The sequence below is a fragment of the Erpetoichthys calabaricus genome, chromosome 18 (genome assembly GCF_900747795.2).
Source record: "Erpetoichthys calabaricus chromosome 18, fErpCal1.3, whole genome shotgun sequence".
Taxonomy (NCBI): Eukaryota; Metazoa; Chordata; class Cladistia; order Polypteriformes; family Polypteridae; genus Erpetoichthys; species Erpetoichthys calabaricus.
Genome location: NC_041411.2, coordinates 8,265,585 through 8,293,563, shown reverse-complemented (window position 1 = coordinate 8,293,563; position 27,979 = coordinate 8,265,585). Strand labels below are relative to the sequence as shown.

At 36.6% G+C, this 27,979-nt stretch overlaps 2 protein-coding genes across 5 annotated transcripts in view; one reads left to right on the top strand and one right to left on the bottom strand.

Moving 5' to 3' along the window:
• The window catches only part of med15 (mediator complex subunit 15), a 33,299-nt gene extending 26,843 nt beyond the window's left edge, over positions 1-6,456 (bottom strand). For both annotated transcript variants that reach the window (XM_028825442.2, XM_028825443.2), the window contains exon 1: positions 6,295-6,456. In XM_028825442.2, the coding sequence (XP_028681275.2) occupies positions 6,295-6,362 (68 nt within the window). In that variant the 5' untranslated portion in view covers positions 6,363-6,456. The remainder of the gene's footprint in view (positions 1-6,294) is intronic.
• A 6,209-nt stretch (positions 6,457-12,665) lies between these two features.
• klhl22 (kelch-like family member 22) lies at positions 12,666-26,600 on the top strand. 3 transcript variants are annotated; one of them, XM_028824937.2, is made up of 8 exons: positions 12,666-12,781; positions 13,753-14,495; positions 14,690-14,855; positions 16,069-16,380; positions 18,471-18,877; positions 19,866-20,058; positions 24,693-24,926; positions 25,585-26,600. In XM_028824937.2, exons 2-8 carry the CDS (start codon positions 14,263-14,265, stop codon positions 25,957-25,959), a joined length of 1,920 nt encoding a protein of 639 aa, XP_028680770.1. In that variant the 5' UTR covers positions 12,666-12,781; positions 13,753-14,262; the 3' UTR covers positions 25,960-26,600. The 3 variants fall into 3 exon arrangements, with proteins under 3 accessions (XP_028680770.1, XP_028680772.1, XP_028680771.1); XM_028824939.2 differs by lacking the exon at positions 12,666-12,781 and adding an exon at positions 12,789-13,020; XM_028824938.2 differs by lacking the exon at positions 12,666-12,781 and adding an exon at positions 13,027-13,280.
• The last annotated feature ends 1,379 nt before the right edge of the window (positions 26,601-27,979 follow it).

Sequence of the window (27,979 nt, the reverse complement as noted above, 5' to 3'; positions counted from 1 at the left end):
TCCACTAAGGAGGATGATATGTATGTGCACTATAAAGTTGTAAGCACACCGAGTATACAGCCTCCAGTAGTGCAGCACTGAGGGGAAAGTTAAACAGAAATACTGTGACTAAAGTAACCCAAACTAAACTAGATGGCAGTAAAATCCAGAAAAAGGAAAGATACAGAAATATAAGAAATATTATAATATTACATTTAGTGGTGCACAGTACAAAGGTATAAACAAGACACCAGGAAAATGCTTTGTGTATCACTTTTATCATGGTTTAGCACATCAGGAAGCCACTTTTGTTACTTGTCATAAACGTGATGCATGTGTTAATGGCGTGGTGATGAGTGGGTGTTATATTATCTTCTGACACAACAAGTCATACGGTGGTACAACTGTGGAGAAGGAAAATGAAGGACAAGAATGAACATTAGACTATATTTTTGAAAATGTAAAGGCCAATGGAATTTGGTGGTATATATATATCTATTATAAAAGGAAATCCTGGAAAGCAAAGCAAAAGCAAGGCTACGATACGTGATCCTCTTGGAAGACAATTTTAAAGACCCGCGAGACCAAAGACACTTGCCACGGTGCAAGACACGCCCTACTTACAAGATAAGACCACGGGCAGAAAAAAAAAAATCAGTAGTGTAAAGGCAGTCACGCAGCACACAGCTCCATGGCTCTCAGTGCATATAAAGTGTATAAGGTCAATATGGTAGAAATGAAATGAATAGGGTAGAAATGAAACGTCGACGACTAAACGAAGATGAAAGAAAAGCATGGAGAAAAGAGACCCAAATGCAGTGGAGAGAAAAAATGCTAAAAAGAAAAACAATAATCTAGGTGCAAATTTAGAAAATAACGAAAGTGATAATCAGCCCAGAACAAGTGGAATTGAAGACAAAGCATGTCCAATAGGGCTCAGAATTAAAAGATTAAAACTTCATAAATGGGAGCAGCATTATACGTCCTGCAAGAAAGATTTAACCACAACCGGGCCGGAAATAAAAGACAATTATTGTTTTTACAACGTCACACGAGATAAGTCAGTGAGCCATCATTTAAAACAAGTCCACAGACCTCTAACTAAGCAGTTGTTGGATTGCTTTTGGCAGACACGCACAATGTGGTCCCGGCTCTTAAAACAACGAGATGCGACAAGCAGAACAGGCAGCTCGCCAGCAGGTTGAAGTCTTTTTTGTTTTAAGTGACTGATAGGTCCGATTGAGGGGGGCAGAGTACAGCACGGAAGAGTGATAGCGGGGTACTGATTGATGCGGTAAGGGGGAGGTGAGACGGAGGTGAGGTGGATGGATTAACCAAACACAGGGGTTGGCGAGCGAAGCAAGCAGGGGGCGAAGCCCCCTAGTATGTATATTACATATATATATATATATATATATATATATATATATATATATATACACACACACACACTGTAAATGGTGTTTAATATATGTGCGATCTGAATACAACAAAATTGAAATGCTTATGCACAAACTGAGTCACAGGATATAGACACACAAGGTTTTACAGCAGATGTGCACAAAGAAAGCCAATTGTTTACAGTTGTTTTTGTATACATTGAGGCCTATGTTTTCTGAGAAATTCAAATTTTTCAAAGCACATTTTGAACTTTTTTTACAGATTTTTACAGTGCTGCTAGGCAGGTTTAATTTTAAAACAGTACTTATTATTTAGTATATTTGTTCTTATTCAATTTTCTTAATTGCAGTTTACATTACTGATTAAATATAATAAAAATAAATCCTGTTTGATCAACTTAAGTCAGAATTTCTTCATTTTAGACTTTTTTAGATTTTCAGGTCTACAGCATACAGTGATAAATACCATAAGCATTCCAACTTATTTTAAATGTCATGATATGATTTTGATCATATCATCCACCCCAATTACATATACAAATATGGGAGAAAACCAAGAATAGAAAGCTTTATTTGTTCCCATTGCACTGTTGTAATTATTCAAAAGCAGCATAAATTCCCAATACTCTATCTAAAAGGGATTTTATCCCAATGTCAATCTGACAGACACACCACTTTCCAGTAATTTATCAGACAGACAAACAGATTTTACTGCACACTGTATAAAAAAAAATTTGACTGAACTTCAAGTCAACACAAACACACACAACCCAGGCAAAAATACAAACATTTGAACTTTCTAAGCTAACTGCACCTACCAACAGAGCTGACAGCTCTTTTAACTCCTAAGCTCCTAAATTTAACAATAGGAGGTGGGGTGAAGTAACTATTATCGGAGGACCTCTATAATGTTAGTCCCATCTGAATCACTTGTGTAATTAACACTTTATGGGGCTGTGCATTCACATCTCAGTAAAAAACTAGTCTTTTTCCTTCTACAAAATGTCCATAAAAAATACCCCAGGTTAAACTAGTCCCATGCGAATCAGCACGTCAGTTACAATTGATTGATTCAGACAGGACTAGAATCAGAGGTCCTCCAGTAATAATTACTTTACTCCTCCTCCTGGTATAAAACTAATCCTTCCTGAAAAGCACTAAAGTGTATTAACAGTAAAATGAAGTGATAAGGCAAGTGAAACAAATACAGAGACATGCACTTACAAGAAAAGGAAATAAAGTAATTGTGATAAAACAGCAGGGAACGAGACAAAAAATTCATCATATATGGTAGTGGTTCTCAAACTGTGGGGCGGGCCCCCCTAGGAGGGCGCGAAGATGTGAAAAAAATAAAACAAGAATCAAAAATATGAAAAATACACCTATTGAAACCAAAACAAATTAACTTAAACTACATTCTGATACTAGAAAAATAAATATAGAGTTAGATAAATGTCGATAAAAGTAGGTATAATAAAATATGCATCATTAATTAAAAAGAACAAACTGGTATTAGTGGGCTCCTTTCAAAAAAACGTTAGGGGGGCACGAGTAAAACTGTTATGAAAATTCAGGTCGCAAATACTTAAAGGTTGAGAAACGCTGATATAGGTACAACTCTTACTTTTAATACTGAATTACCGTTATGTGATTCAAATATGCCACACTGACTGCTGGCACAGTGGATTAGAGCAAGTGTAGTTTACAGGTTGTGTTGTTTGGGCGCATCCATGCGGTCTCGTTTTTGTTTCTTTTTATCCATGCGGTCACGTTTTTGTTATTCTGTGGCTGTGTCGTTAGGTAGAAGTTACCGTTATGTGATTCAAATATGCCACACTGACTGCTGGCACAGTGGATTAGAGCAAGTTTAGTTTCCAGGTTGTGTTGTTTGGGCGCATCTATGCGGTCTCGTACAGGTTGTGTTGTTTGGGCGCCACCTACCGACTCTGGGAAGCCGCTGGGTTTGACTCTGGGGCGCTGAGGTGCTCTGGCGCATGCGCTGAGGTGCGTCCTGCGTCCGCCGTCCGTGCACATATTAAAACTGTCGTTTAGTAATATAGATAATTTAAAATGCAAATATATTGGGTTTATACAATTTCACCAAAGACATAAAGGCTCAACAATAAGCCAGTTTCAAGCTCTGATAACTCAAGAGGACATTAAAACAAAACTACCAAAAAAAAAAAAAAAAACCCTGCAATTGTCCCAAATATCAACCACACTAATGGACACAACCCACACTTAACGCAGGGAAATTTATGTCAAAAAGACAAGTGACAAGAATACCAGGGTATTCATACAACAAACATAAAATGATTTCTACAGTTTTCAGATCACAAAAATGCTCTCTGTACACTTTATTGGAGAGTTCTAGAAAGTACCGTAGGAATTACTGAGAAACAGTTTGCTGAGAAATAGTCATAAAGCAATTAATTTAAATTAATATCAGAAAAAAACAACAATTAAGCAAAGGGGTTCACTTACAAACATTTAACTGCTGTGATCACACTGGTATCAAAAATGACATACAGTAACTAAATCAGCTCACTAGTTTGATCTCATGTTGAGAAGACCATCCACCCAGCCATTCGTCCTTCAACACCTAAATCCATTCCAGGGGCAATGGGACCTATATATTATCCCAGCAGCTCTCTGAACAAGGCAGAACCCAACATTGCATGAGGTGTCAAATCTATCACAGGCACTCTCACCCAGACAAGCTCAAAAGTCACTAATTAATCCAATTTGTACATCTCTGGAAAGATTTGGGAAAAAAAAAAATCACTGCATTACAAGCCCTGAAAGACCATCTTGGGGGCATGAACTGCTTTGACCATTTTAGGCAATGGTTTCCATTAACTCACCAATACCAGAACATTTTGCAAAATTTTGATAAAAACAACCAAAAAGGCTGATTGAAGAAATCAATATTTCACTTGATCAGGGGGAGGAGGGTTATAATGAACAAGTTATAAAACGAAAATGAATCATTTCCACGGCATTTATGCTCAACTGTAAATCAGCCACACCCACTTGGCATTAAGACAGCACCAGCTTTAAGTGAAATCACAGCAGACATTGCAGAATTAACCAGGTTTTTTCCAAAGGATCTCATGAAAAACTTGTTTCTCAGTTGTAGTTAATACTTGAGAAATATCAATAAACTATTTTTGAGATGCTGCTATGAAATTGTCAATACTTAAAAACGCTTTCAATGTTGTTTTACAACACTTCAGCAGCAAAACGAATACATTTACCATAAATTTGGTGTCACAAGACAGGATTTTCATCATGTGACTCTACTATAACACCTCGATTCTCAAAATACAATATACATTACACTACAACTTTCAATAATTTATAATGTCACTTTCAAAAACAAAATGTCTACATTTTCTCTTGGGGATTCATACAATTCATTAGTAACTAAATTAGAAGACTAGTGTGTGCGTCTAGTCTATCCAGCTGGGTACTTGTATCATTTACAACTGCATTGTGCACACTTACAAAGTGTGCCTACACCTATGTATTGGAATCAAACACCTGAAGAAATGCTTATTGCTTTCCAATACCGTTAACGTAATCGTGGTAACCTTCGGATGAAGAAAAAAAAAAAAGGAGTCGCCCTATTCCATCCAACGCAGGTACATTTGCTGCACAAGATATGCCAACGAACTGCGGGACGTGATCTCGGTTGCTTCCGCGACGTTTGGTAACTTGATGTACTTGTGACTCATTGACTAGTCATACAGTTGTAGATGGTGGTCTTATGAACCACAAACCTGTCGGCCACGGCTTTTACCTCGGTGCAAGTCTGGCCAACTAGTACACAGTTATGGCAATACGCTCTCGTGTTGGAACTGGTTATAGGCGGCTAACTAAGGATCCGACGAATGGTGCTATGCAACTCCGCATAATTCTACTGTTGATCTCGGATACTCTGAAATGTTCTCGTTGGAGGTTTTCAGTAAAACGTTCCTTAACTACACAGTACAAGAACTTTCTGACGCATTGTCTTTCCCATACCTTTGTCCCGCGGAGGACTGAAAAGGCAGTTTCTACGGATTACTAGAAACTGTGCAATATTAATCAGTTCTCTATATATTTCGTTTACTTAACAGTGTCCTATCAGTAGGAAACAGAAAAACGTGGCAAACACACACAATTTAGTCTACAGATGAACTTCAAGGTTGAATCAATGTTTTTCTGACAAACCTAAACTTGTGCGGCTGCGGATTTTTAAGGAAATGACGTCATTGCGAACATCTTTTAAACGCCACAAGTCTGTCTGATGCAAACAAGTAGTCGACTGCATAATTCTATTAGAATTACTTAACACGTTTTCATTATATCACTTTTACCAAATATACATGGAAGATCAATGGAACATGATCAGTGCCGGGGATGCCTTGACATCTCTCGTCCCAACTGTCAATAAGCATCATAGCCAAGAAGCAAAACAGCTTTTAATACAACACAAACTTTAATACAAAGATGACCCGCAAACGTTACACTCCAAGTTAACGTTTATCACGTCGTAATTGTTTACAGGAAAAGGAACAAAAAATGACAACTTTTAAAACTTTCCTCCGGGTCATGAGAAATCTAGCAATCCCCTACATGACGAAAAAGAGTGAATACTAACATAAATCAAATACATGGGCGACGGTGATATAGGCGGTGCATCAGTTGGCCCTAAGACGGGCTGTGTTGCAGACTCCAAAAATGAGCCAAAGCTGTTCAGCTGCCGGCACGGCACCTCCTGTTCAAGTAAGCATTCCCGCCCCTCAGCACCAACGCTTACGAGCTCCGCGAGGCCTTTCTCCGGACTACGTAGAATGCTATCTTTCGATTTCCCTCCAAGGGCAACATCAAATTACGCAAAAATAGTTCAAGTACGGAACCGAGCACTTACATTTGCCCAACCACTTTCTGCCTAAAAGCGTGGCTCTTCCAGTCATTTTCAGCGCCAGGAACATCCATTACCACCCTTATCGTGCTCTGCTTGCCTCCCAAGTAGCCTGTGTCGAAGCGGCCAAAACAAAAAAGGAAGAATGGGATTGTGGGAAATTATGAGGCTGCGCACTCGAGAGCTATACTCAGCCCGCAATACCCACGAAGTCCGTCACGTAATACTCACAACATCACACAAGCCCATAACGTCAGCCCACTCAATTTCGAATTGTCAATCAACCTAAACAACACGACTTGGGGATGTGGGAGGAACTCTTAAAATGACACGGGGAACCACCGCAAACTACACACAGATCACGACCGGGCGTTCTATATGCTTCCAAGATACAAAGCAGCAGTGTTGGTACTCTTTCATTAACTGGATTAAAAAAAAGTTATTGCTGTAGATTAATTATGGACACATATAGACAGAAACAGAAAGGACTGCACATGGTATTCATAGATTTAGAGAAGGCATACAGTACGAGTTCCCCTACAAGAAATGTTGAGAAGTGTGAAAGAGATGGGAGTTCCGGAGAAGTATGTAAGAATAGTTAACTATACGTAGGCTTATGAGGGTGCCTATACACAAGTGGGAAGTAGCGTTGGAATAACGGATTAAAAAGTTCGAATATCACAGACGAACAATAACAGAGGATGGGGAGCAGGATCCAGAAATAAACTATAGAAATACAATCAGGTTAGAAAATATTGGAAAAAGGTATCAGGAGTGTTATGTGACCAAACAAATCAGTATAAAACAGAAACCTGGACAGGTAAAAAGGTGCATGAAAGAAAACTGGATGTGAAAAGAATGGAAATGTTGTAAAGATGTGTGAAAGAACATAGGGCAAGGCAAGGATAAAAGTAAGTTGAAAAGAGCTCAGAACTGACATCTCTCCATAAATGTGGAGAGAGGATGTCATGGCAAGACCAGGTGCTGTGGCATTTCTTTATTGTGAAGAACCAACTTAAACTTATTATTTCAGATGCTTTTTTCATGCTGGACAGTTTTCACCTGATATGATCAAACACAGTGGAAAAGGCAAGAGAGGGACTGGAAATGAGTGAATGAGTAATGGTAAAAAAGCAAGCACTTTACAATTAAAACTAAAATGTATTATTCAGTCAGTGAAATACTGACTGAATTTGTCCATGTTACTGCCTAAAGAGATAAGTTACATCATCCTAATTATTGTTTAACTCAGGAACAGAAATGATTCACTCTGCTAATATTCTAATGAATGAATGATGCTGACCCTAGAAGCCATTGACTCAACCAGGGGGACATCGGAATGAACAAATTTGAATTAGAATGTTGGAGATGTGGATACAAGAAGCTGGGCTTGCTCTCGTTGATGTTAATTTTTTTAAAATGCAAACCATGTCATACTCCACTTCAAGCCTGAGAATGACAGCAGCGGGTCTTTTTCAATAGATAGATAGATAGATAGATAGATAGATAGATAGATAGATAGATAGATAGATAGATAGATAGATAGATAGATAGATAGATAGATACTTTATTAATCCCAATGGGAAATTCACATTCTTCAGCAGCAGCATACTGATACAATAAATAATATTAAATTAAAGAATGATAATAATACAGGTGAAAAAAACAGACAATAACTATGTATAATGTTAAATATTAACGTTTACCCCCCCTGGTGGAATTAAAGAGTCGCATAGTTTGGGGGAGGAACGATCTCCTCAATCTGTCTGTGGAACAGGACAGTGACAGCAGTCTGTCGCTGAAGCTGCTCTTCTGTCTGGAGATGACATTATTTAGTGGATGCAGTGGATTCTCTATAATTGATAGGAGCCTGCTGAGCGCCCGTCGCTCTGCCACAGATGTTAAACTGTCCAGCTCCATGCCAACAATAGAGCCTGCCTTCCTCACCAGTTTGTCCAGGCGTGAGGCGTCTTTCCTCTTAATGCTGCCTCCCTAGCACACCACTGCGTAGAAGAGGGCGCTCGCCACAACTGTTTGATAGAACATCTGCAGCATCTTATTGCAGATGTTGAAGGAAGCCAGCCTTCTAAGGAAGTATAACCGGCTTTGTCCTTTCTTGCACAGCGCATCAGTATTGGCAGTCCAGTCTAATTTATCATCCAGATCAATGCCAGAAGTTCTTATGTGTGTTGGTGGTGGTGGGGGTGGTGTTGTTCTATCTATCAGTAAATGGAGAAATCTCAAGGAAAAACACAGTAAAGAAGGTTAAAGTGGTATATGGACATGTAAAGAGAAGAGAGGTAAACAATGTGGGGAGAAGAATCTTGGATATTGGAGTGTCAGATGGAGGCAAAGAGGGACACTTAAGAGAAAGGGGGATGTAAGGGAGAAAGGGTGTCAGTCAGGGAAGTGTACAACAGACCAGAATGGAGGAGGCTGGCCAAATACAGCAACCCCACATAAAAGTGGGAAAAGCTTTAGAAGAACATACCTGTCAGTTGTTTTTAAATGACATGAACCAAACAACATACAGACATTTTAATATGATCATCTTTAGGGTCACTTCTACTGTGTCATAGAATTTTTACAAATTTAAATATTTTGAAATGAAAAATCATTTAGAATATTAACCAAAACCTGGATGTGTATTTTATTCTACATTTATATACACACAATTATCCTAACATGCCATGTCACCAAAATATCTCGTTACAGTAAACTTGAAACTTCTGTTATCAAATCAATCTGTCACTGCCCTCTAAAATTAAACAGCACATTCATCTAAAAATATACTTAATAGTTTTTATAATGGTTTTACAAAATCAGCTGTCATTAACATCAAAATTATTAAAAATGTTGTCTAACATGTTCTTCTACAGGTCTTTACAATTTTGTTTTATTATGCTGTTCATCTTTGTATGGCACAGTAGTTTAGTGGTTACCTATTAGCTCAAATGTGACATTTGGCAAGGGTAAGATTAAAGTACATTAATTAAATTATATCTAATTACCTCTTTATTCTTAAGAGACTTAATAAAACTATGTTTTGGCACTATAATAATATAGACTATCATGTCAAAAGATGCTATTATATTTAAACAAAGAGTAATGGCAGTAACACTTCCTTCATTTGGACAATAACAGTTTTTTTTAACATTAGATAAGCCTGATTCTGAGCTGTGCCCAGAACAACATTTTCTATTAAGGTTGCATTTGTAAAATTTGACTGTTATTTTACAAAGAAATATTCTATTTTAATTCAGTCCACACTTCTATGAAATTCTTCTTCTTCTTCTTTCTTCAGGATCTAAATATGATATATTAAATAAATGTTGTAAAACTGAATGACAAAAAAGTGAGAGAGAAACAATCTCCGGCTCCAGCCAGATGATGCTGTTTAATGGTAAGTTACTTCAGCCAAAGGGGGACTGAAACAGAACGGTTAAAGTGCTTTAGTGTATCACCATTGTTCATAAGGTTTAAAGACAAGTAACAACTTTTGCTCTTCAAATGACACAGAACATCTTACTTGTCTTGTGAATATTGGAAGACTGGTATCATAAATAATAACCAAATGCTGCCATATGCTGGATGGAGGTTCAAACATTATTTATTATAATTTTAATTTCTTAATGCTACACTCTTCTATGCGCATATTCCCATACACACTAATAAGGGTAAGTTTGACTTCTAATATAAGATTCAATCTATTTGGTTATTTTGCCAAATTTAAAGCTAGCAAAGATAATAAGGAATCAGTTAAAATAATTGCTCTATTAAACTATTCTAACTAGACTACTCTATTTTCCATTCTAACACAATAATAATTGACATTGTTTTAGCTGTTATACCATATAATCCCATCTGATTTACAGATTGCCCTTTTCATATTAATATTTTGAACATTAAATCTACATAGTACTCTACTACTTAAGGAGTCTACCAACTCCTCATTATATATTTGTGTAAAATTGGTATACTAATCCTGATAATAATTGTTCAAAAACTGATTCACTCTCATTACATGTTCTCTTAATGAGAAATCAATGACTGTTTTCACCAGATGCCATGAAATAAACTATAAAAATACAACCAGGTTAGAAAAATTGGAAAAGGGTATCAGGAGTGTTATGTGACCAAAAAAATCAATGCAAGAGTGAAGGGTAAAGAGTATAAAACAGAAACCTAGGCAGGTAAAAAAAGGGAACAAAAGAAAACTGGGTGTTAAAGGAATGAAGACGTCGTATAGATGTGTGGAGAAACAAAGCTTGATAAGTTTGTAAATCAGTGGCCAAACAGGAATCTTCATTCCTTTGGAGGCCAAATAGGAATCCTATTAGCCACAATAGGACAATTACTGAATAGAGAATTCTACACCTGTCTTAAAACTCTTTTATGTAGTAATAATAATAAGTTTTATTTATGTAGCACCTTTCATACACTCAAGGACACTTTACAATTCAATAAACACATGAACAAGACAGTAGAAATTACATATAAGAAAAAGAATAATACTCATTGAAAAGGTGTGTTTTTAACAGAAGTTTGAAATTAATAATAGATTTTTCCTCGTGAAGGCTGAGAGGGAGAGAATTCCAAATTTTACGGTTAGGGTTATTTTACGTGACATGTTTAATACACCCATATTGGTATCCTCAAAAATCTTCCTATATTTATGCTATAGAAAGAACTACATTTTTCATTAAATACGTCTTAATAGAGATTATTGTTCCATTTCAATTAAAAATAAGTCAGTTTATGCTGAACCATATGCATGACTTCCACAATCCATTATAGACGTAATAAATGAAGTGTATATCTTATATAAAGTGCTCCAATCTGGCCCTCATACTTGACCAGATACACTACTCATAAAATTACTCTGTTTAGATGCTGTTTAGAAATGTATCAATTTAAGAAATTTTGAATTATTTCCTCCGTCCCTCCGCAGAATTATTTTCTCCTTTTTGTTTAGTTGTAGTTTTCAGGCATTTTTACCATCTTTATTTTAGTTTTAGTTAATGAACTGATTATTTTTCTCATTAATAGTATGCTTTGTTTTAGTTTATGTCAATGGGGATAACAATGATTCATACTGTCGTTATACTCTACTATTTATGCAACCAGTTGAAAGTAAGTAAAACTAATTCCACATTTCAGAATCATTTACATTATGTAAAACAACTGTAAAAACAACTAAAATAGGGGCTTATTTATAAATTACCTTAAAAATCTGTCCTCAATTTTCTTCTAGATTCTGCAAATACCTATGCCATATATAAACAAGATTTTTCTTCTTTTTCTATTCTAGGTTTATACTTTTCATGCGTATCATTGTCAAGTACACGGATACAAATTCTTACTTGCATGGGGTAATGCATTTAGCTCACATACATAGCGGGTTGGACAATGACTGACTGACTGACAAAAAAATGATGACCATATTAATTAAGGAGCACGTTTTCCACCTGTGAATTGCTTCAGAAAGAATTTAGAGTCATTTTAAATTTGTAGTACGGTCAGGCATGGGAAATGCAGGTCTTGTCTACAACATAAATTATCATGCGTTTTCTGTCTGGATTGAATCCGGATATAGTAACCGGGTATCGTTCAACCGGATTACTGTACATTTACAGTTCAAAAAAAAAAAAACGGGGAGAAATCATCCGTAGAGATGTTCTTTCCCTGCCCAAAATTCAAATCAGCGTCTGCTTACGTGTTTTGTTGTATGCAGATACAAACACATTTTACATTTACACGAATGTTAAATGTGGTTGCAATCCATTTCAAACAATTTCTGAATGGGTCCAAAGCGGTAGCTCATTAGCTCCGTTATGTTTAGATCTCTTGTCAATGCTGATTGTAAAGGAGGCAAGAAGGTTCTGATTAGTGTCATGGTTCCAGCTAGAGCACTATCCTGGATCACTTAACTAGTCTGGAATGGTCGCACGCATTTCACTGGTCAGTTAAGGGGTTCAGCACTTGCGGATTCAGTGCATGTTGCCCAGAGGTATGTCCAACACTACTCTCATTGCTATATCTAGCAATGACACTCCTCACTGATCCAAAACTGCTTGTGTACGATCATGGATAGCAGCGGGGCGGATGATAATATAGTTAGCTCCTTTTGGCAGAACGGTGGGGAATAAATCTTAAATGCACTTAAAACAACAGTGAGAAAACTTTAGTCACGTCACTGTGAAAAACGTCAGTGATGTCGCTGTCTGTCTAAATACACAATATTTCATAAAACAAACAGGCAGGAAGCAACACTTTCTTGCAAACCGAGTAGCGTACTGGAGCAAGCCAGCAGCATTACAGATCTCTGCCGGGTCCCAGACCGGACGTGACGTCTTCAAATACGGGGTTTGATTGGTTGTGCTGGAATGTGAAAGGCGAATGTAAACATAACAAACCATGGATGTGTAACACTTGCAGGTTAATCAGACTTCTCGGCGATCTCTATCGGCAACCAATCTTGACTTCCATACTGGTGAGTGCACCACTGTCAAAATGCATCGGTCAAATTATTATTGCAGTTATTACATCATCATTACCACAGAGCTTCGGTTTTTTTCTGGTCCCTCTTCCTGCTATTTAAAACTAGTCAACGGTGTTTGGCTTCTATCAGTATCGAGTGATACAATATCTAGCGATACTAGTATCATCAAAGCTTCATTGCCGGAATATTGATGATGCTATATAGAAAAAAGACCGGCGGATTTATAAAGCGTGACCAGGAATTTCATACCATATAACGTTTAGTGCTTCTAATGTAACCTATTCAAATTGACTACGCACTTTAGCAGTAGTGTACTAGTTGGCCAATCAGTGGTTGTTGGAACCTCAAGTAACATTCGATCTTGAGTTGGATATTGCATTTCTCGAAAGATATTATTTTGCTCGATATCAGTTAGTCACTTCATCGAACTTCATCGATTATCGTTCAACTTAAGTCTGTGGACTTGCTACGACTCTGGTGATATATGTGGGTCAGTCAATTATAAATAAAGGTAAACTTTAAAAATCCTGGTTTAGGTTTCTAGTTGGTAAGAACTCTAAGTTCGTCACAGCAGATTAGAAACTCAGACCCCTTAGTGTCTCCTGGGTTTCTAATTTACACGATTTCTTACTTTCAGTATGATTACATCTTAGCGTTAAAGACATAATTACGCGATATCCGTTTGTTTTTCTACAGCACCTTTCGGAATAAGCAATATTTCCGACCAGGCTTTACTTAGGTTTACTGCACATGCGCGAATCATCTTCTTGTATTAGCAATTGTCTGCTCATTAACTCACATTTAATTTCAGAGATTTGCAACCTGTTTCTTCCGATTTATTTATTTTGGTACCTTTTAATTTTTGCCCATGTCTTTCATACTAAAATGTGCACAGTAAGATAATACGTAATAGAAATTATATGCATGTTTAACATTTTTGAAGTAATCTTCTTTCATTACAGAGTCGAAGTACGCCAGAGTTCATGCCAGCATATATAAAGCAAGAACCAATCTTGAATGGGATGCAGGTCCAAAGGGTACAATCACGCATAACTATACAGTCCAATAAATACTATGACTGAGAACTGTAGGAAGACGTTTGTGAATGTGCAAACTGTATTCAGAGGACATCAAATCCTAAAACATAATCTGGAGTCTTAGTGCAATTGGGGCTGGGGAATGGTTGACAGCATCTGCAGTATGACTTTGCTACCCAGAATTTACAAAAACAAAACATATATTCTATTTTTTCTTTAATGTGTAATGGTTCCTTATTCTGGCCCACGCCAAAAAATAAATTGAAACTAGATGCACCATTTATAGCAGCTATCAGGCTACATTATAATTACTCTTTGACTAGCCATTTTGATGTTTTTCCTACTTTTATGTCCAATGGGACCTATTCTGTCATGTCATTGTTTTCTCGCTGTGGAGAAGATTATTAGAAAAACAGAGTGAATATTGTCACTGCAATGGCAGAAGATGGAAAGTTGGAAGTGAGAAGCAAGACCACTAATTTCGGACAAGGGAAGTCCGAAGAAAGTGGTAGACACAAATATCGCAGCAGTTCACACTCCCAGAACCTGCTCCAAGGCTTGGTGGCACTGCGTAGTAGTGGTGTCCTTTTTGATGTTGTGCTCTTCGTGGAAGGAAAGCCCATTAAGGCACACCGCATACTCCTAGCTGCATCTTGTGATTACTTTCGGTAATTTTTTTTTTCTATAATGTATAACTATACTTAAAATGTATAGAAATGTTGATCTTGCAATGTTGCTCTTAAAAAAAATACTTGGATTGTTTAAATAAATCATGGACTTTTTAGTTTGTGAGAAGGAAACACGTCTTGAGCTGACAACATTGTGTGCAGATAATTTACAAGTGCTTCTTTCTCACATGCAGTGGTATGTTTGCTGGTGGGTTGCGTGAAATGCAAGAGAATGAAGTCCAGGTCCACGGAGTCTCCTATAAAGCTATGTGCACAATTGTGGACTTCATTTACACTTCTGAGCTTGAACTCAGCGTGGACAATGTGCAAGATATCCTTTCTGCTGCCTGCCTTCTTCAGGTAATTGCAGAAGCTCCCGACATACAGTATGACCAGCCTGTCAATGTTTTATATATATATATATATATATATATATATATAATGAAGATCCCTCAGTAGAATTCACCACCATAAACTGGATTTAGTATGACAAATATTAGTAACCTGTATTTTATATAGCATCTTTTAGGTTCTGGTCTCCAAATCCCTAAACTGGTTGAATTGTATTTGATTATGTAGCATTTAAATGCAGTAAGAATGCAAATGTGCATTAAGATTTGCTTTTTTATACTTCAGGTAGACTCTACAGTACTGCATGCTAATATAAAAGGATGTATAAACTGGTTAATCTGCAGTCATTACTACAAATCTAAGATCGTGCTCCTTTCTTGAAAAATGGTGGCTTGTTCTCTTTAGGTAATGAATGAGCAGCTGTGCCAAATGAAGGCATATAAGCAATTTTGGTTCACATTCACTGGTGATGGTAGAAGTGATCAAGAGATTGTTCAGTGAATCAATGCAGAATTTTAAAATGTTGAACTGGACACTGATGGTGACATAACATGAGCACAGTCCTTGATCATTGATTTATCAGTCATTCTACAGCCACAACTATTGGAACAACCTCTGGGCCATAACCAAAAAAATAACACTGCAACTCCAAGTAGCCAAAATTAGGCTAGGTGAAATGTTTCTGGGCTCACAACCCTTAATCGATTGAAGAGCTCATAAATACAGGATGAAAAAAAAAAATAGGACAAAATTGGTTTTTATTTAGAAATACAAAAAAATATAATTAGAATGTCCCCTCTGAGTGCTTTCTGCTAATGATGAAAGCATCCATTTAGCACTGAAATAGTACCAAAGAAGCTTGCCTAAAAATGAGTGTGACTTAAATATTCTGATTAATCTGGTTGTTAAAATGAAAGCCTATCATTGTTGAAGCCTTCACATGACAAAGTCTGAACAAAACATATTAGGGGAAAATTTACATACTGTACTATGGGATATGTTTCTTAATGATGGCTTTAAAATATTGACTTGTTTCAATCTTTCTACATAAAACAGAATGCTTTACAATATTTACATTCCAAAAAGACTACTTGGTAACTGATTATTGTGCTCATCACAATTCATGAGTACATAATCTTTAAAATCCCCCAACATATCATGTATCTTTCTTATAATGCAAATTTTAGTTTTTACATTCTGCTTTCAATATTCTATTTTACAGATGCAAGATGTGATCAGTTTCTGTTGCGATTTTTTGATTTTCTGGGTTGACGAAGAGAACATTCTGGAGGTGTACAGACTAGCTGAAATGTTTGGACTAAGTCAGTTGTGTGAAAAAGTCGATGCTTACATCTTCAAGAATTTATTGACATTTTCTAGAACTCCAGTCTACCGCCAGCTGCCTTTTGATAAGGTCTATACTCTTCTGTCTAGTAACAAGTTGGAGGTCAGCTCGGAAAATGAGGTGTATGAGGCATGTCTCCATTACTATTACACACCTGAGCAAGTCGAGAACAACCAGGTGTCTCTAAAGGTTGGTAGAATCATTTTTGATAGTGTCTGAAAACTGCATGCAGAAAAATAAAAGCAAATATGTAGAGAGCCAACAATTTATACTGTTAACAAGCATCACTTGTTAAGAATGAATTTCATACTTCGTAAAAGTTTTCCATGAGTAGCATGGTGACAGTTTTTAATATTGCTGATGTACAGACTCAGGGACCTGCATTTGATTTTTGATTTTATCCTTGTCTAGATGGAGCATATCTGCATTAGTTTTCCCTTGGTATCATTCTTTCCTTCCTCTTTTCAAATATGTATATGTTAATTAGCAACTCTTAAACAGCCTGAAGTGCATGTGAATGGATATGGGCATGAATTTAACAAGGATTGGATCTACAGTCTGTTCTGTTTTCAATCATGTGTTGACTGTGATGCTCCTGAAATAGGAGGCAACAAAATTAAAACAGTGGGTTTAAAGATTACTTATTGAAGGTAAACTTTAATAAAGGAACAGAAGTGAACATTACACTTTATTCGTATTACTACACTATTAAAATGTTTACATATGATGTGTCTCCATTGAGCTTTTCTAGGTAGTGTTTATTTTACAGAGTACCTTTTATACAATGGATATATTACCTACATATTTACGTTATATATGTATGTATGTGTGGGTGTAAGAGAGTTTATACACTATAAATCAATGGAGGCAGAAAGTCTTAAAAACAGGCTGTTTATGTTACGAAAAAAACAAATGGGAGGAATAAACAAAGACAACAATTTAATGTCAAAATATGGCAAACACTCTGTCCTTCTAGGCCTTGTGGGGAACAGCCCGGACACAGACAGGTAGACAAGATGGTTTCACCACACACACGTTTATTATACATTATTTACAAGGTTCAAGTGCACAAACCCAGTGCCGCAGCACCAATCACCCCTTAAGTCTTTGGCCACACAACACAATGCCTTCAGTCTCTGGTCCGCCTCCACTCCTCTCCTCTAAGCTCCGTCCTACTTCCACCCGACTCTTGCCAATGATTGGAGGGAGGCGGCCCCTGTTATACACCCTGTATGGACTCCAGGTGCTTCCCGAGGAGCCTCCGTTGACACATCCCGTGTGGCAGAAGCTCTGGTTGTGTACCCGGAAGTCCTCCGGGTGTCCCCAATCCTCTTCCCCCCAGCACTTCCGGGTGTGGCGGAAGTGCTGAGGTCCAGGGCTCCCCCTGGCGGGGACCACGGGCCCCTACAGGGTTGGGCTTCCAAGCCCTGTACCCGTGGACCCCAAAGCAACCAGGGCGGTCACCCCCTCATGTTCTGGAGGAGGGTCCTCCTGGGCATCCCGGCCGGGCATGAACCCCAGCCGGGTGCCACAGTCTTCTTTTCACACATATGTCTCCCCTTCTATCAGTCTTGGTCACTTTCTTCTGCTAACTCTAGTCTAATTCTAGGCAAGAGATTACTGGTGCAAACTGTGTAACAAAGACAAGAAATGTGACAATGCTGAAGGCTTAATGCTTCTGGTACAGATGTTTCAGTGTACAGATCATATGTCACTTAGAATAGGATAGTATTCTTTACACATGTATGAGATGCACATGATTTAAGGTAGGCAAAAAATTATTAATTAGCATAAAATCCCTTTAGAACAAGAAGAGAGAAAATGCAATGCTGATTTTCTCTCTCACAATGCAATATCACTATAATCCAAAATTGACCCCAACAATCATCTTATTGTCTGATATATGTGATACATTTTCCTCAAATCTGCCAGAAGATATTGTATTTTCATCTTACAAATACATTGGTGTTTTGTTAGTAGATCTAGAACAATATGTATTGACACAATTGTTGTATCAACTACACAGTATGGAATATTTGGCCTCATAAAAATACACAATAACACCCTCAAGGCAAAAATGGAAAAGTATTACAATAGTGAAAGTCTAAAGATTCTAGTATTTCTCTGCATTTGTGGAAAAATGTAATCAGTGGTTTTTGCTTGTAAAATAATTGGAAATTAATTTCATTTATACCTGGATAATAAGTTTGATGGACACAAACATTCTTCTGTATAATATTAATGGTTCAAATAGTGTGGGTAATATTTTTTCCCTCCAGAACTCACTGAAACTTCTAGAGACTGTTCGATTCACTCTAATGGAAAAACACATACTTAAAAGACTTTACAGTAAATTGGATAACTGTCCTCTGCGCAAGATGCTATGGTCAGCATTGCACTATCATGAAATGGAAGAGCTACAGCCAGTGCTACAGAGTCCTCAAACGCAGCTGCGCTCAGAGTTCAAATGCATTGTGGGTTTTGGAGGCATGTACTCCTCTCGGATGGATACCATTAGCAATGAAGCAAAATTTCTCAACCCAGTCACTAATGAATGGACAAGCCTGACTACGACTAGAGCACCTCGGATGTCTAATCAAGGCATTGCAGTGCTGAACAATTTTGTCTATCTCATTGGTGGTGACAACAACACCAGTGGCTTTCGGGCTGAGTCAAGGTGTTGGAGGTAATGGTTTTGTTTTATTTTCTTGCTCATACAACACACGTTAGGTTCATACCTTATATGCTGGCATATCAGAGCCAATTTCAGTAGTTTTTAATATGATAGACACACAGGACTATGAATGAGCTGCCTTCTGTTGTCAGCCAACAAGTGTTACAGGTTGATGTCTATTTGTTTGTTTATTGTCTCCCTGATTAGTTAGTATTTGCTAAACCCCCAAATTCATGTTATAAAAGATGGAACTATTACACTATGCTGACATTCTACAAATAGGTGACATGGGATGAATTATTCTCTGGGCCTAAGGCATTCTAAAGTCTGTGATGGAATTTGACAACAGTTGTTTTTTTTTTTTTGTCTGACCTGACACCTCTCGAGTTTATTCTGGATTTAGAGTTTCTCTTTCTTGGGTCATAAAAATGATCCCCCCCTAGGCATATGGTACTTATATATATTATTATATACTTATACATACTTATATAAGTATATATTGAGTATATATATTTATTGAGTATATATATATATATATATGTTTAACTAAATATATTTAAATATATATCTATCTATTTAGGACTAAAATGTTTAGAATCTTATAATTTCAGATGGCTCTGAACTAGATTAAGGAAGTTTGAAAATGGATGGATGGATGACCTTACATATCCAATTATGATTTCAGTATCTGGTTTAACCGGGAGGAGGCCCCGGGGAAGACCCAGGACACGCTGGAGGGACTATGTCTCTCGGCTGGCCTGGGAACGCCTTGGGATTCTCCCGGAAGAGCTAGAAGAAGTGGCCGGGGAGAGGGAAGTCTGGGCATCTCTGCTCAAGCTGCTGCCCCCGCGACCCGACCTCGGATAAGCGGAATAGGATGGATGGATGGATGGATGGATATCTGGTTTAGCATCTAATTATATTTATTGACATCAGTCTAAACCAAACAGCTCCATAATACTTATTTTATATTTCTTTTCTTTCTCATTTGTGGACACAGGTATGATCCTCGTCATAACAGCTGGTTTCAGATTCAGTCTCTGCAACAGCAACATGCAGACCACTGTATATGTGCTGCTGGAGATTACCTCTATGCTATTGCCGGACGAGATTATCGTAAAGAACTTAAAGTGGTAGAACGTTATAGCCCTCAAACAAACACCTGGGAATATGTGGCACCCTTAGAAAATGAGGTATGCTGTGAATTTAAAGACAAGTAAACCCACGCCATACAATATATAGGTGCAGATTGTTTTTTCATGTCATTTACAATGATGTCCAAATTAGATTTACACAACTATTGGTTTTTGTGATTGTATAACCTTTCTGGCTGGGGTGCCATCTGTGTTTAATTTGTGAGTTCACCACATGTTCATTTAGTATAAAAAGAAAATTCTTTCAGAATGTAATTATAATATTTATCCATCACCATATAGCTACTGCTACAGCAATAAAGTAACCTGCAAATAAAATAAAAATGAGCCACTGTCCTGAAGTAAAATGTGCTAAACAAATGCCTCATTATTAAAGGGCAATTTAAGTTGGATTCTTTGGAATAAGGTATGGTCATACAAATCTGGTAGACATCTGCTGCTGATGTCTACGAGTGAACAAAGGTACAACCCCAACTGCAAATTCCTTAGTCCCAAATAAGAGAGACTGAAAGATCATTGGTCAAATCTTAAACCGATAATGAAGCAGTCTCTTTTAAAACTGAGTATATCTCTAGAAATGGCACCAAGCTCACAAAGCAAAAAAAGATATGAGTTGTATAAAAGTAAAAGTAAAAACTATATCAACATGACTTTGTAGTTTCTGACTAAAGGTATGTACTTCTGGTTGCAATTTTGTTCTGATCTTTAATACAAATTTTTCATCCCTTAATTGAAACATAAAATCATTAACACGGACTTTTCTTTCTCACATAATGTCTTTATGTATTATTTCCAGCTAACAAACCTTGATTGTGATGGCACAAACACTTAAAATAACAAAATGAGACAATTTGATTTTTCTTATTTCCTGTTTAAAAAAAAGGGTTTGCCCCATTTACTTGCATTAGAAAGTAGATGGCAGCATAACAACACTGTTAACAGGTTCTTAGAGGAAACTGGGCAAAAGCACCAGTCATTATAAGTTATTTCTTTTATATATATTATAATAAAAGTACATTCAGGTTTGAGGAGAGACAAAGTGCAGACAATTCTTGAACACTATCAGGAATTGTTATAGCACTTCTCTACCAACAAAAACAACTCCTTTTATAACCCTCTCTTTATTATGTTCATGAACTTACACTGAATGCAGTGTGCAGATGTTTTCATGAGGCACAGATTAACTAACTTGGGGGACCCTAGGCTGAGGCAACCTTTGGAGTCCCTATGACTTTCCTGTTAATACAAACGCCCACATTTCTGCATCTTACCTTCAGGTGGTGACTGTAAGCATGAATTGCAAATCACTGTGTTGCACTTGATGCACACAACATTGTTTTTAACATAGCAATGTAACAATATATTGTGGGCCATAGACATGTGGCAAATGAAACAACAATATGGCTTTTGGACCATGTATTTGATATCAGCAACAGTACTGAGGAAATAAGATGTGAAAGTCAGTTTCCACCAACACAATATGAGCAACAAGATCACTTCTACCAGTTTATATAATGACCTACTGCTGTCTGACATGTCAACCCACAACATCCACAAAATGTTAGGTGAATGCACATCACAAAATAACACAATAGCAAAATATATGTTCCTACTTTGACAAGTTTTCTGTTGTTCTTTGCAGCAAAATCCTCTATGTTTCCAATGAAAGCCAGTTGTTGAATGGGATTACATTCAGGAGGCATCAGTGTTAGGCTGTTGAATCTTTCGTGTTGCACTGCAGACTCAGTTGTCTATTATGCCATAACCCAATTTAATAAAGAGTGCTCCTCATTGGCATTAGTAACAAGTAATTGAGAATGTACTGACATCACAAATTTGCCCTGTATTTTTGGTCATACTGGCATGCCACAATTGTCCAGACACCAACTGTTCTTGCACCCTTCAAAGCATGTGTATATATTATTCCCTAATGATTTATAAGGTAAAGTAGCATAGTGCACTCAGATTCTTTGCACTCCCAAGAACCCCTGGCGTGGAGGACTTGCTGTCATAAAGGCACAGGTTGTGCAAATGCCACCCTTATCTCCCTACAATTCTGATACTCCTGTAAGCTGCTTTATCTTCCTTCCTCTCCTCAGCTCTGCTGTCCTCCACTGCAGACAATGCTGCACTTTTACTTACTTTACTCAGTTTAGATATTGGCTTGCTTTTATGTGAACAGAAATAACTGCACATTTTTATTTTGGTCACTTCCTTTATATAAAATTTTGTTGATTATTTCAAATAAAAAAGCTGGTGCTGTTTGGATGAACAGCATAAAATATATATTGTTAGCAGGCTGTCAAATTATAACTACTTTCTTCTAATGTTTGTGACAGCTTTAGTGGGTACTACGAAAGGCATAACTTCATTTTTTTTTTTTATATCTTCCAGTTATAGAAATGTATACCATCATCTTATAGTGACAACATTTGTTAAGTCTGAACTTAAACATGCTTGTTCTGTTTTGCTGTGATACATAATGGTGGATAAGGTGGGTTAGTGGCATATGCAAATTATTATTGTCTAGAATTCCATGTTCTTGATTAGTGTGTTTTATAAAACTATAATTACATCTTTGTGTCTTCTTTGTCCTTTGCCAGCAATGCTAACTTTCAGTATGCCAGATAGTGCTTCAGTCAGCACTGAAAAGGTCCTCTTGCAAAGACCCATTTTTCGTTCAAAGTCCTGACTGGCATTTAAATCAGCCTATTTGAAAACATTACTACTATAATAGACAACAGTTGACTGGGAGAAAAAAATTCGGGAATGTAAGGTTAATTAAACCTTAAGAACTGCTGTGAATAAAGAGGAAATGCATTACATAAGATTAACATTGTTGTTTTCTTTCTTTCTTGTATTTCACTGTTATAAAGGATGTCTCTATTGCTTGCCCAAACAACACAACGAAGGTGTTGTTTCAATAATATGTTTCACTGTAGGTAATCAACCAAATATGTGTATTTATGAAACAAGCAATGGTGAGGTAAAGTCTGCCTCTGCATGACCCTAAAAATGGATTAAGTGGTTCAATAAATGAATGAGTGCCTTCATGTTGCTCTTTCAAAGGTATTTTTTTAGTAATAGCTAGGCAAGCAAATTGACAAACTGATATAAAGGTTATAATTTTACCAACAATATGCTGTAAAGCTGAAATTCAGCTCTCCATTGTTTGTCATCTAATAGTTAACATACACATGGAAGTTAATTTGAAATGCTGGTGAATTGGACAAGTTTAAAACTAACAGATCGTTATTGCAAATTAAATGTTTAACTAAAATATGTTGTCATTTTTTAAAGATAATATAAAGAAAAATAAATTTTTAAGCTGTTGTGAAATTGCAACAATGGTGCATACAAGATGGTAAAATAGGTCAACAGAATTCCAGTTGTGGGTGCAAGCTTGGATAATAGTATTTGTAGAGTTTGTAGAGTTCATTTTATTGTGGTGATCAGTTTACTTATGTCAAACTTTATTGACATTCTTATTCTATAAGGTAGCTTGTGATGCTGCATGATGTGAATGGCTCTACATTAAACAAAGATGAATGAACTCTGCACGGTCATCACTGTACTTATATTGTTATGTCTAATGTGGTCTTGCTATTCTTGGTGGTAAGAGGAGATCTGTATCTTACTGCATTTTGCTTACAATCTTGGGAGTTGTAGCTTTAGTGGATAGTGAACTGTGATACATTCAGTTGCAATTTATAGGTCAAATTATGGAAATAGAATTAAGAACATATAAGAAATCTATAACTTTTTTGCATATACCAAGTTTAAAATTCTCTACTGAATTTAATATAAAAATAAGGAAAAATAAATTAAGGAAAAGTGGAATATTATTCTTTTAATTGTAATTATTATTATGACAAGCAAGTTGCAAAGATACCAATTAAATACACCTTCATCCCAAATATTTCTGTTGTGAGGTTTACTGGCACTTCCAGACTGAGCTTGTTTGGTTGTGTACAATGGAATATACAGCTTGCCCAGCTGGGTTTGATTTCTGTCTTGTGCCTAATGCTGATAGAATATGCTCTGGTGACCTGTGACTCTGTAAAAGAAAAATGACATATTGAATAGACAGTTACTAGAAAAGTGTGGAACTAGATTTGAGCCGTCAATGAAGATGATGCTTGTTACTTAAAGTTAATTGCATTTTAGTTCAATCTCCTGCTAATAAAAATGGAAAAAGTAGGAGTACTGTTATTGGTTTTCAAACAACTTAATATGCTTTGTAAAGGTAGCAGAAAACAGTGAAGAATGAGAGGAGAGGCTAATGTCTGGTCCCTGGTACACAGTGTTAATGAAATCTACATAAATGGCTGCTGAAAATCAGAAAGTGTATTCAGTAAAAATAATCGCAACTGCAGCAAACCTAGGAGCGTTTAGAAAATAGTAAAAAAGGAAAATCACAATGTACATTTTAGGATGCGCATATCCACCTGCCCCATGTAAAAAAAAAAAAGTACCCAACTGTAAGTTATGCAGCTACTGTATAGCCATTATTCTGAAAAATGTAAAGCAAAGTACTTATCAAGTGATTTAACAACACAATCCAAAAACTATGCATTCCACTGAAAAGAGATTAACAATGAAGAAATTAATACTGAAAAAATTATATAATTTGAAGATTACATTTTTTTTTTTTTTTTGCCATCTCAAATTAGGTGTACGCTCATGCTGGAGCTGTAGCTGGAGGAAAGATTTACATAACATGTGGACGTAGAGGATCTCACTACCTGAAGGAGACCATCTGTTATGACCCACAGACAGATACATGGGAAAGCAAGGCTGACAGTTTAATCTGTCGTGCCTGGCATGGCATGGCGGAGCTTGGTGGCAAGTTATATGTCATTGGTGGCAGTAATGACAACTATGGCACCCGCAAGGATGTACTAGTGGTAATCTTTCCTTATTTTACTTTAACTTCCCTAACAGTTTTCAGTGTTCAAAAATCTCTTTGTTTCCATGAAATACAGAGAACCTTTTAAATGGATGACATCTATATTTAAAAAGGGGATATATAAATAAAACACTAGCCTTTGGGATTAAGGAGAATTAAAACAAAATTTGGTATTATTATGAACAATGCTGCACATCCTTTCTCTGACACACTACAACTGAGTACTTTCAGCCACCAAATTAAACAGCAGAAGTGTGTCAAAAAATGCTAGAGTGGCTCCTTTATACCAATAGCAAAAAGTCTGCATAATGCTTTGCTGTGAATGTGACAGCCAAGTCAGAACTTTTCTTTTTTAATTTTCTTGCCTTACAGTCATTCAGGTGTGTGTTCAGACCAAAGTGTATGTGTGTGTGTATTTATTTATTTACTTACGTACCTTATCTATTTTAGTTTTACACAAAAGGTTTGCACTGTTAAGACTTGGGCCATCTCTTTGTTTGTTTGTCCTGAAGAACAACATTGTCTTTTATTTTTTACAGTAACATTTCTGAGTGCTTTCTCTTTAAAGCTGATGCATAATGAAAGTGAAATGAAATTGCTTTTGTGGTCAATGCTTGTACACAAATTGTCTTTAATTAAATCATTTTTTTTCTAAGGTTGCTTGCTACAATCCAGCCACTGATGAATGGACATCAGTCAGCCCATTACCTGCTGGGCACGGAGAAGCTGGTATTGCTGTTCTGGACAATCAGATTTATGTACTAGGAGGCCGTTCTCATGACCGTTGCAACCTAATGGATTATGTTCATATTTATGATGCTACAAAGGACATCTGGTTTAATGGAACATGCCTTGAAGATGACCTTTCTGGCCTAGCTGCCTGTGTTGTGATTCTTCCTCGCTCTGTTGTAATGGATACTGAAAACAGGACCACAGAGCATCTTGCATTTCGACTACCAGTTAACCAAGGCTTAGATGATTTACTGAGTGCAGATGACTGGGATGAATCTGATAATTCTAGTGAGGACTGAAAACAAGTTCAATGCCTCATTCCAGCTTCAAAGACTTAACCTGCATCTTTATATTGTAATATTTATGCAGAAAAAAATAACTGAAAGCCTTTTGTTGTTATGCATTTAACTTAAAGTATTCAAAAATAAGTATTGCATTTTATAGACCTATGCCTTATCTGGTTGGGTTTTCATAGCCATATCAGTTTAAGCCGATTGTCATACAGTATGTCTGTGCTGGTTAAAGAAGGTAACTCCTGGAGCAGAATCTCATTTAAAAGAAAGCTTTCAGTAACATAATTTAGCCTCAAGGATTCACCAGATTGCACATTAATTAAGTATACACATACATATTCAATGTTTCCCTTAATATAAAATGGAAGAATAACTTCTGTTTTACAGTACAGTGAATTTCATTTACATGCATTTTCATAAAAGTGTCCAAACCTTTCTTGATGAATCAAATGAAATTTTCATTTGGCAAATCTTATTACTTATAGGCAGAATTTGACTCAGTCTAGTTCCTAAATAATTATTTGTATTTTCCCGTATAAGGAAGTGAGCATGTGGTTTTCCCCTATTGTGTAACAAACTGTGTGACTGGAAGATATTACATTATTGTGCCAAAACAGATCATAATAAAGTCAGACATTAACTGTAAATGCTATTATAATTAAATTATTTGAGTATTCTTATCCACATGTTTTAGAAGGAATAAGAATCAGTTCAGAATTGAGTTAATAGCGATAAGGCTGCAGTCTTAGCTGGTAACATTAGACACAATGCCAGTCCATTACTGTACATATTCACATACATACTCATTAAAACTGAACAAATTAAGCATCGCCATTAATATAACTAGCACATTTTTGGGATCGGTCAGAAATAAAAAAAAAATACTGCAGATACAAGGGGAACATGCAGGCTCAACACAGTGTCATACTAAGAAACTGAGCCCATACCTCTTGAGATGTGAGGGAACAGTACTAGCCACTGTGATACAAATTAACAACACAGTAGAAAGGGGAAAAAGAAGAAGAAGAAAGTAATGATGTTTTCAAGCATCTTAATCATGCCATCATTTTCTGAACCCACAGGTTCTCAGCAGATTGAAGAATGTCCTCGCAGTTTGGATTTCAATGAAGGAATCAACCTTGGATTGCTGGTTATTTGCAGAGCACACTCATTTATACCATCCTATTTACAGTAACCAATTACTATAACGGGCTCTTCTTTGGAACAACTGAGTGGTAATTCAGCCTCTGCACTAACCTCTAAGCCTTTGTACTATCCCTCAATTTGCTTACGATAAAACATTTTATAAAGTCAAACATCAATACAATTCTGTTATTTTTATTGCCTCCACTTGTTAATTTGTTCACCTTTAATCAGCTTTTTCAAACAGTTGCAGAGTTTTGGGGTACCTGGAACACGGAGACAAAAAGCAGATATCAGTCCTATAGAGGGCTGTAGACTGATAGAGTGCATTTACTCATAACTAGTGACATTCTAACATGTGTTTAGGCTGTTGGAGAAACTACGAGTCATTTATTTTTATATTGTCAAATTGCACAAATGACTTAAGCACATTGGAATTTGTGAAGACAAGTAAATCGAAAAAAAAAACTGCAGTTTAATGTCTCGGAACATTTCACCATCCAGTTTTTTTTTTTGTTTGTTTTTTTTTTAAGGAATTCCTTGAAAATTCAATTGAATTCAAGTGATTCCAAAGTAAGGGCACTTGATATATAATGGTGTTCTTGAAGAGTTTGAAAGAAACAGAATGCACCAAGTTTAAACTACAGTACGGTACTGGAGGATTCCAACACATTCCTCCTTTACCTAGATGTTACTTTTCAAGTAGTAAGACATGCTTAGGCATGCAGACACTCCTGCCTGTGTAGAGCAAAGACTTCTCTTTCCCTTCCTGAAAATGGACAGTTTGCACTAGAGTCTTGTGATAGTATGTAAACAGGGAATTATCACATTCTGTATTTAAATGACATTTATAAAGATAACAAATAGAATTTTTCCTAATTCA

Excerpts from the sequence above, each read along its gene's own strand:
- klhl22 (XM_028824937.2), top strand. The coding sequence starts at position 14,263 with ATGGCAGAAGATGGAAAGTTGGAAGTGAGAAGCAAGACCACTAATTTC. Across the intron at positions 14,496-14,689 it reads GCATCTTGTGATTACTTTCG|TGGTATGTTTGCTGGTGGGT; the intron begins GTAATTTTTTTT and ends TCTCACATGCAG. Across the intron at positions 14,856-16,068 it reads CTGCTGCCTGCCTTCTTCAG|ATGCAAGATGTGATCAGTTT; the intron begins GTAATTGCAGAA and ends TCTATTTTACAG.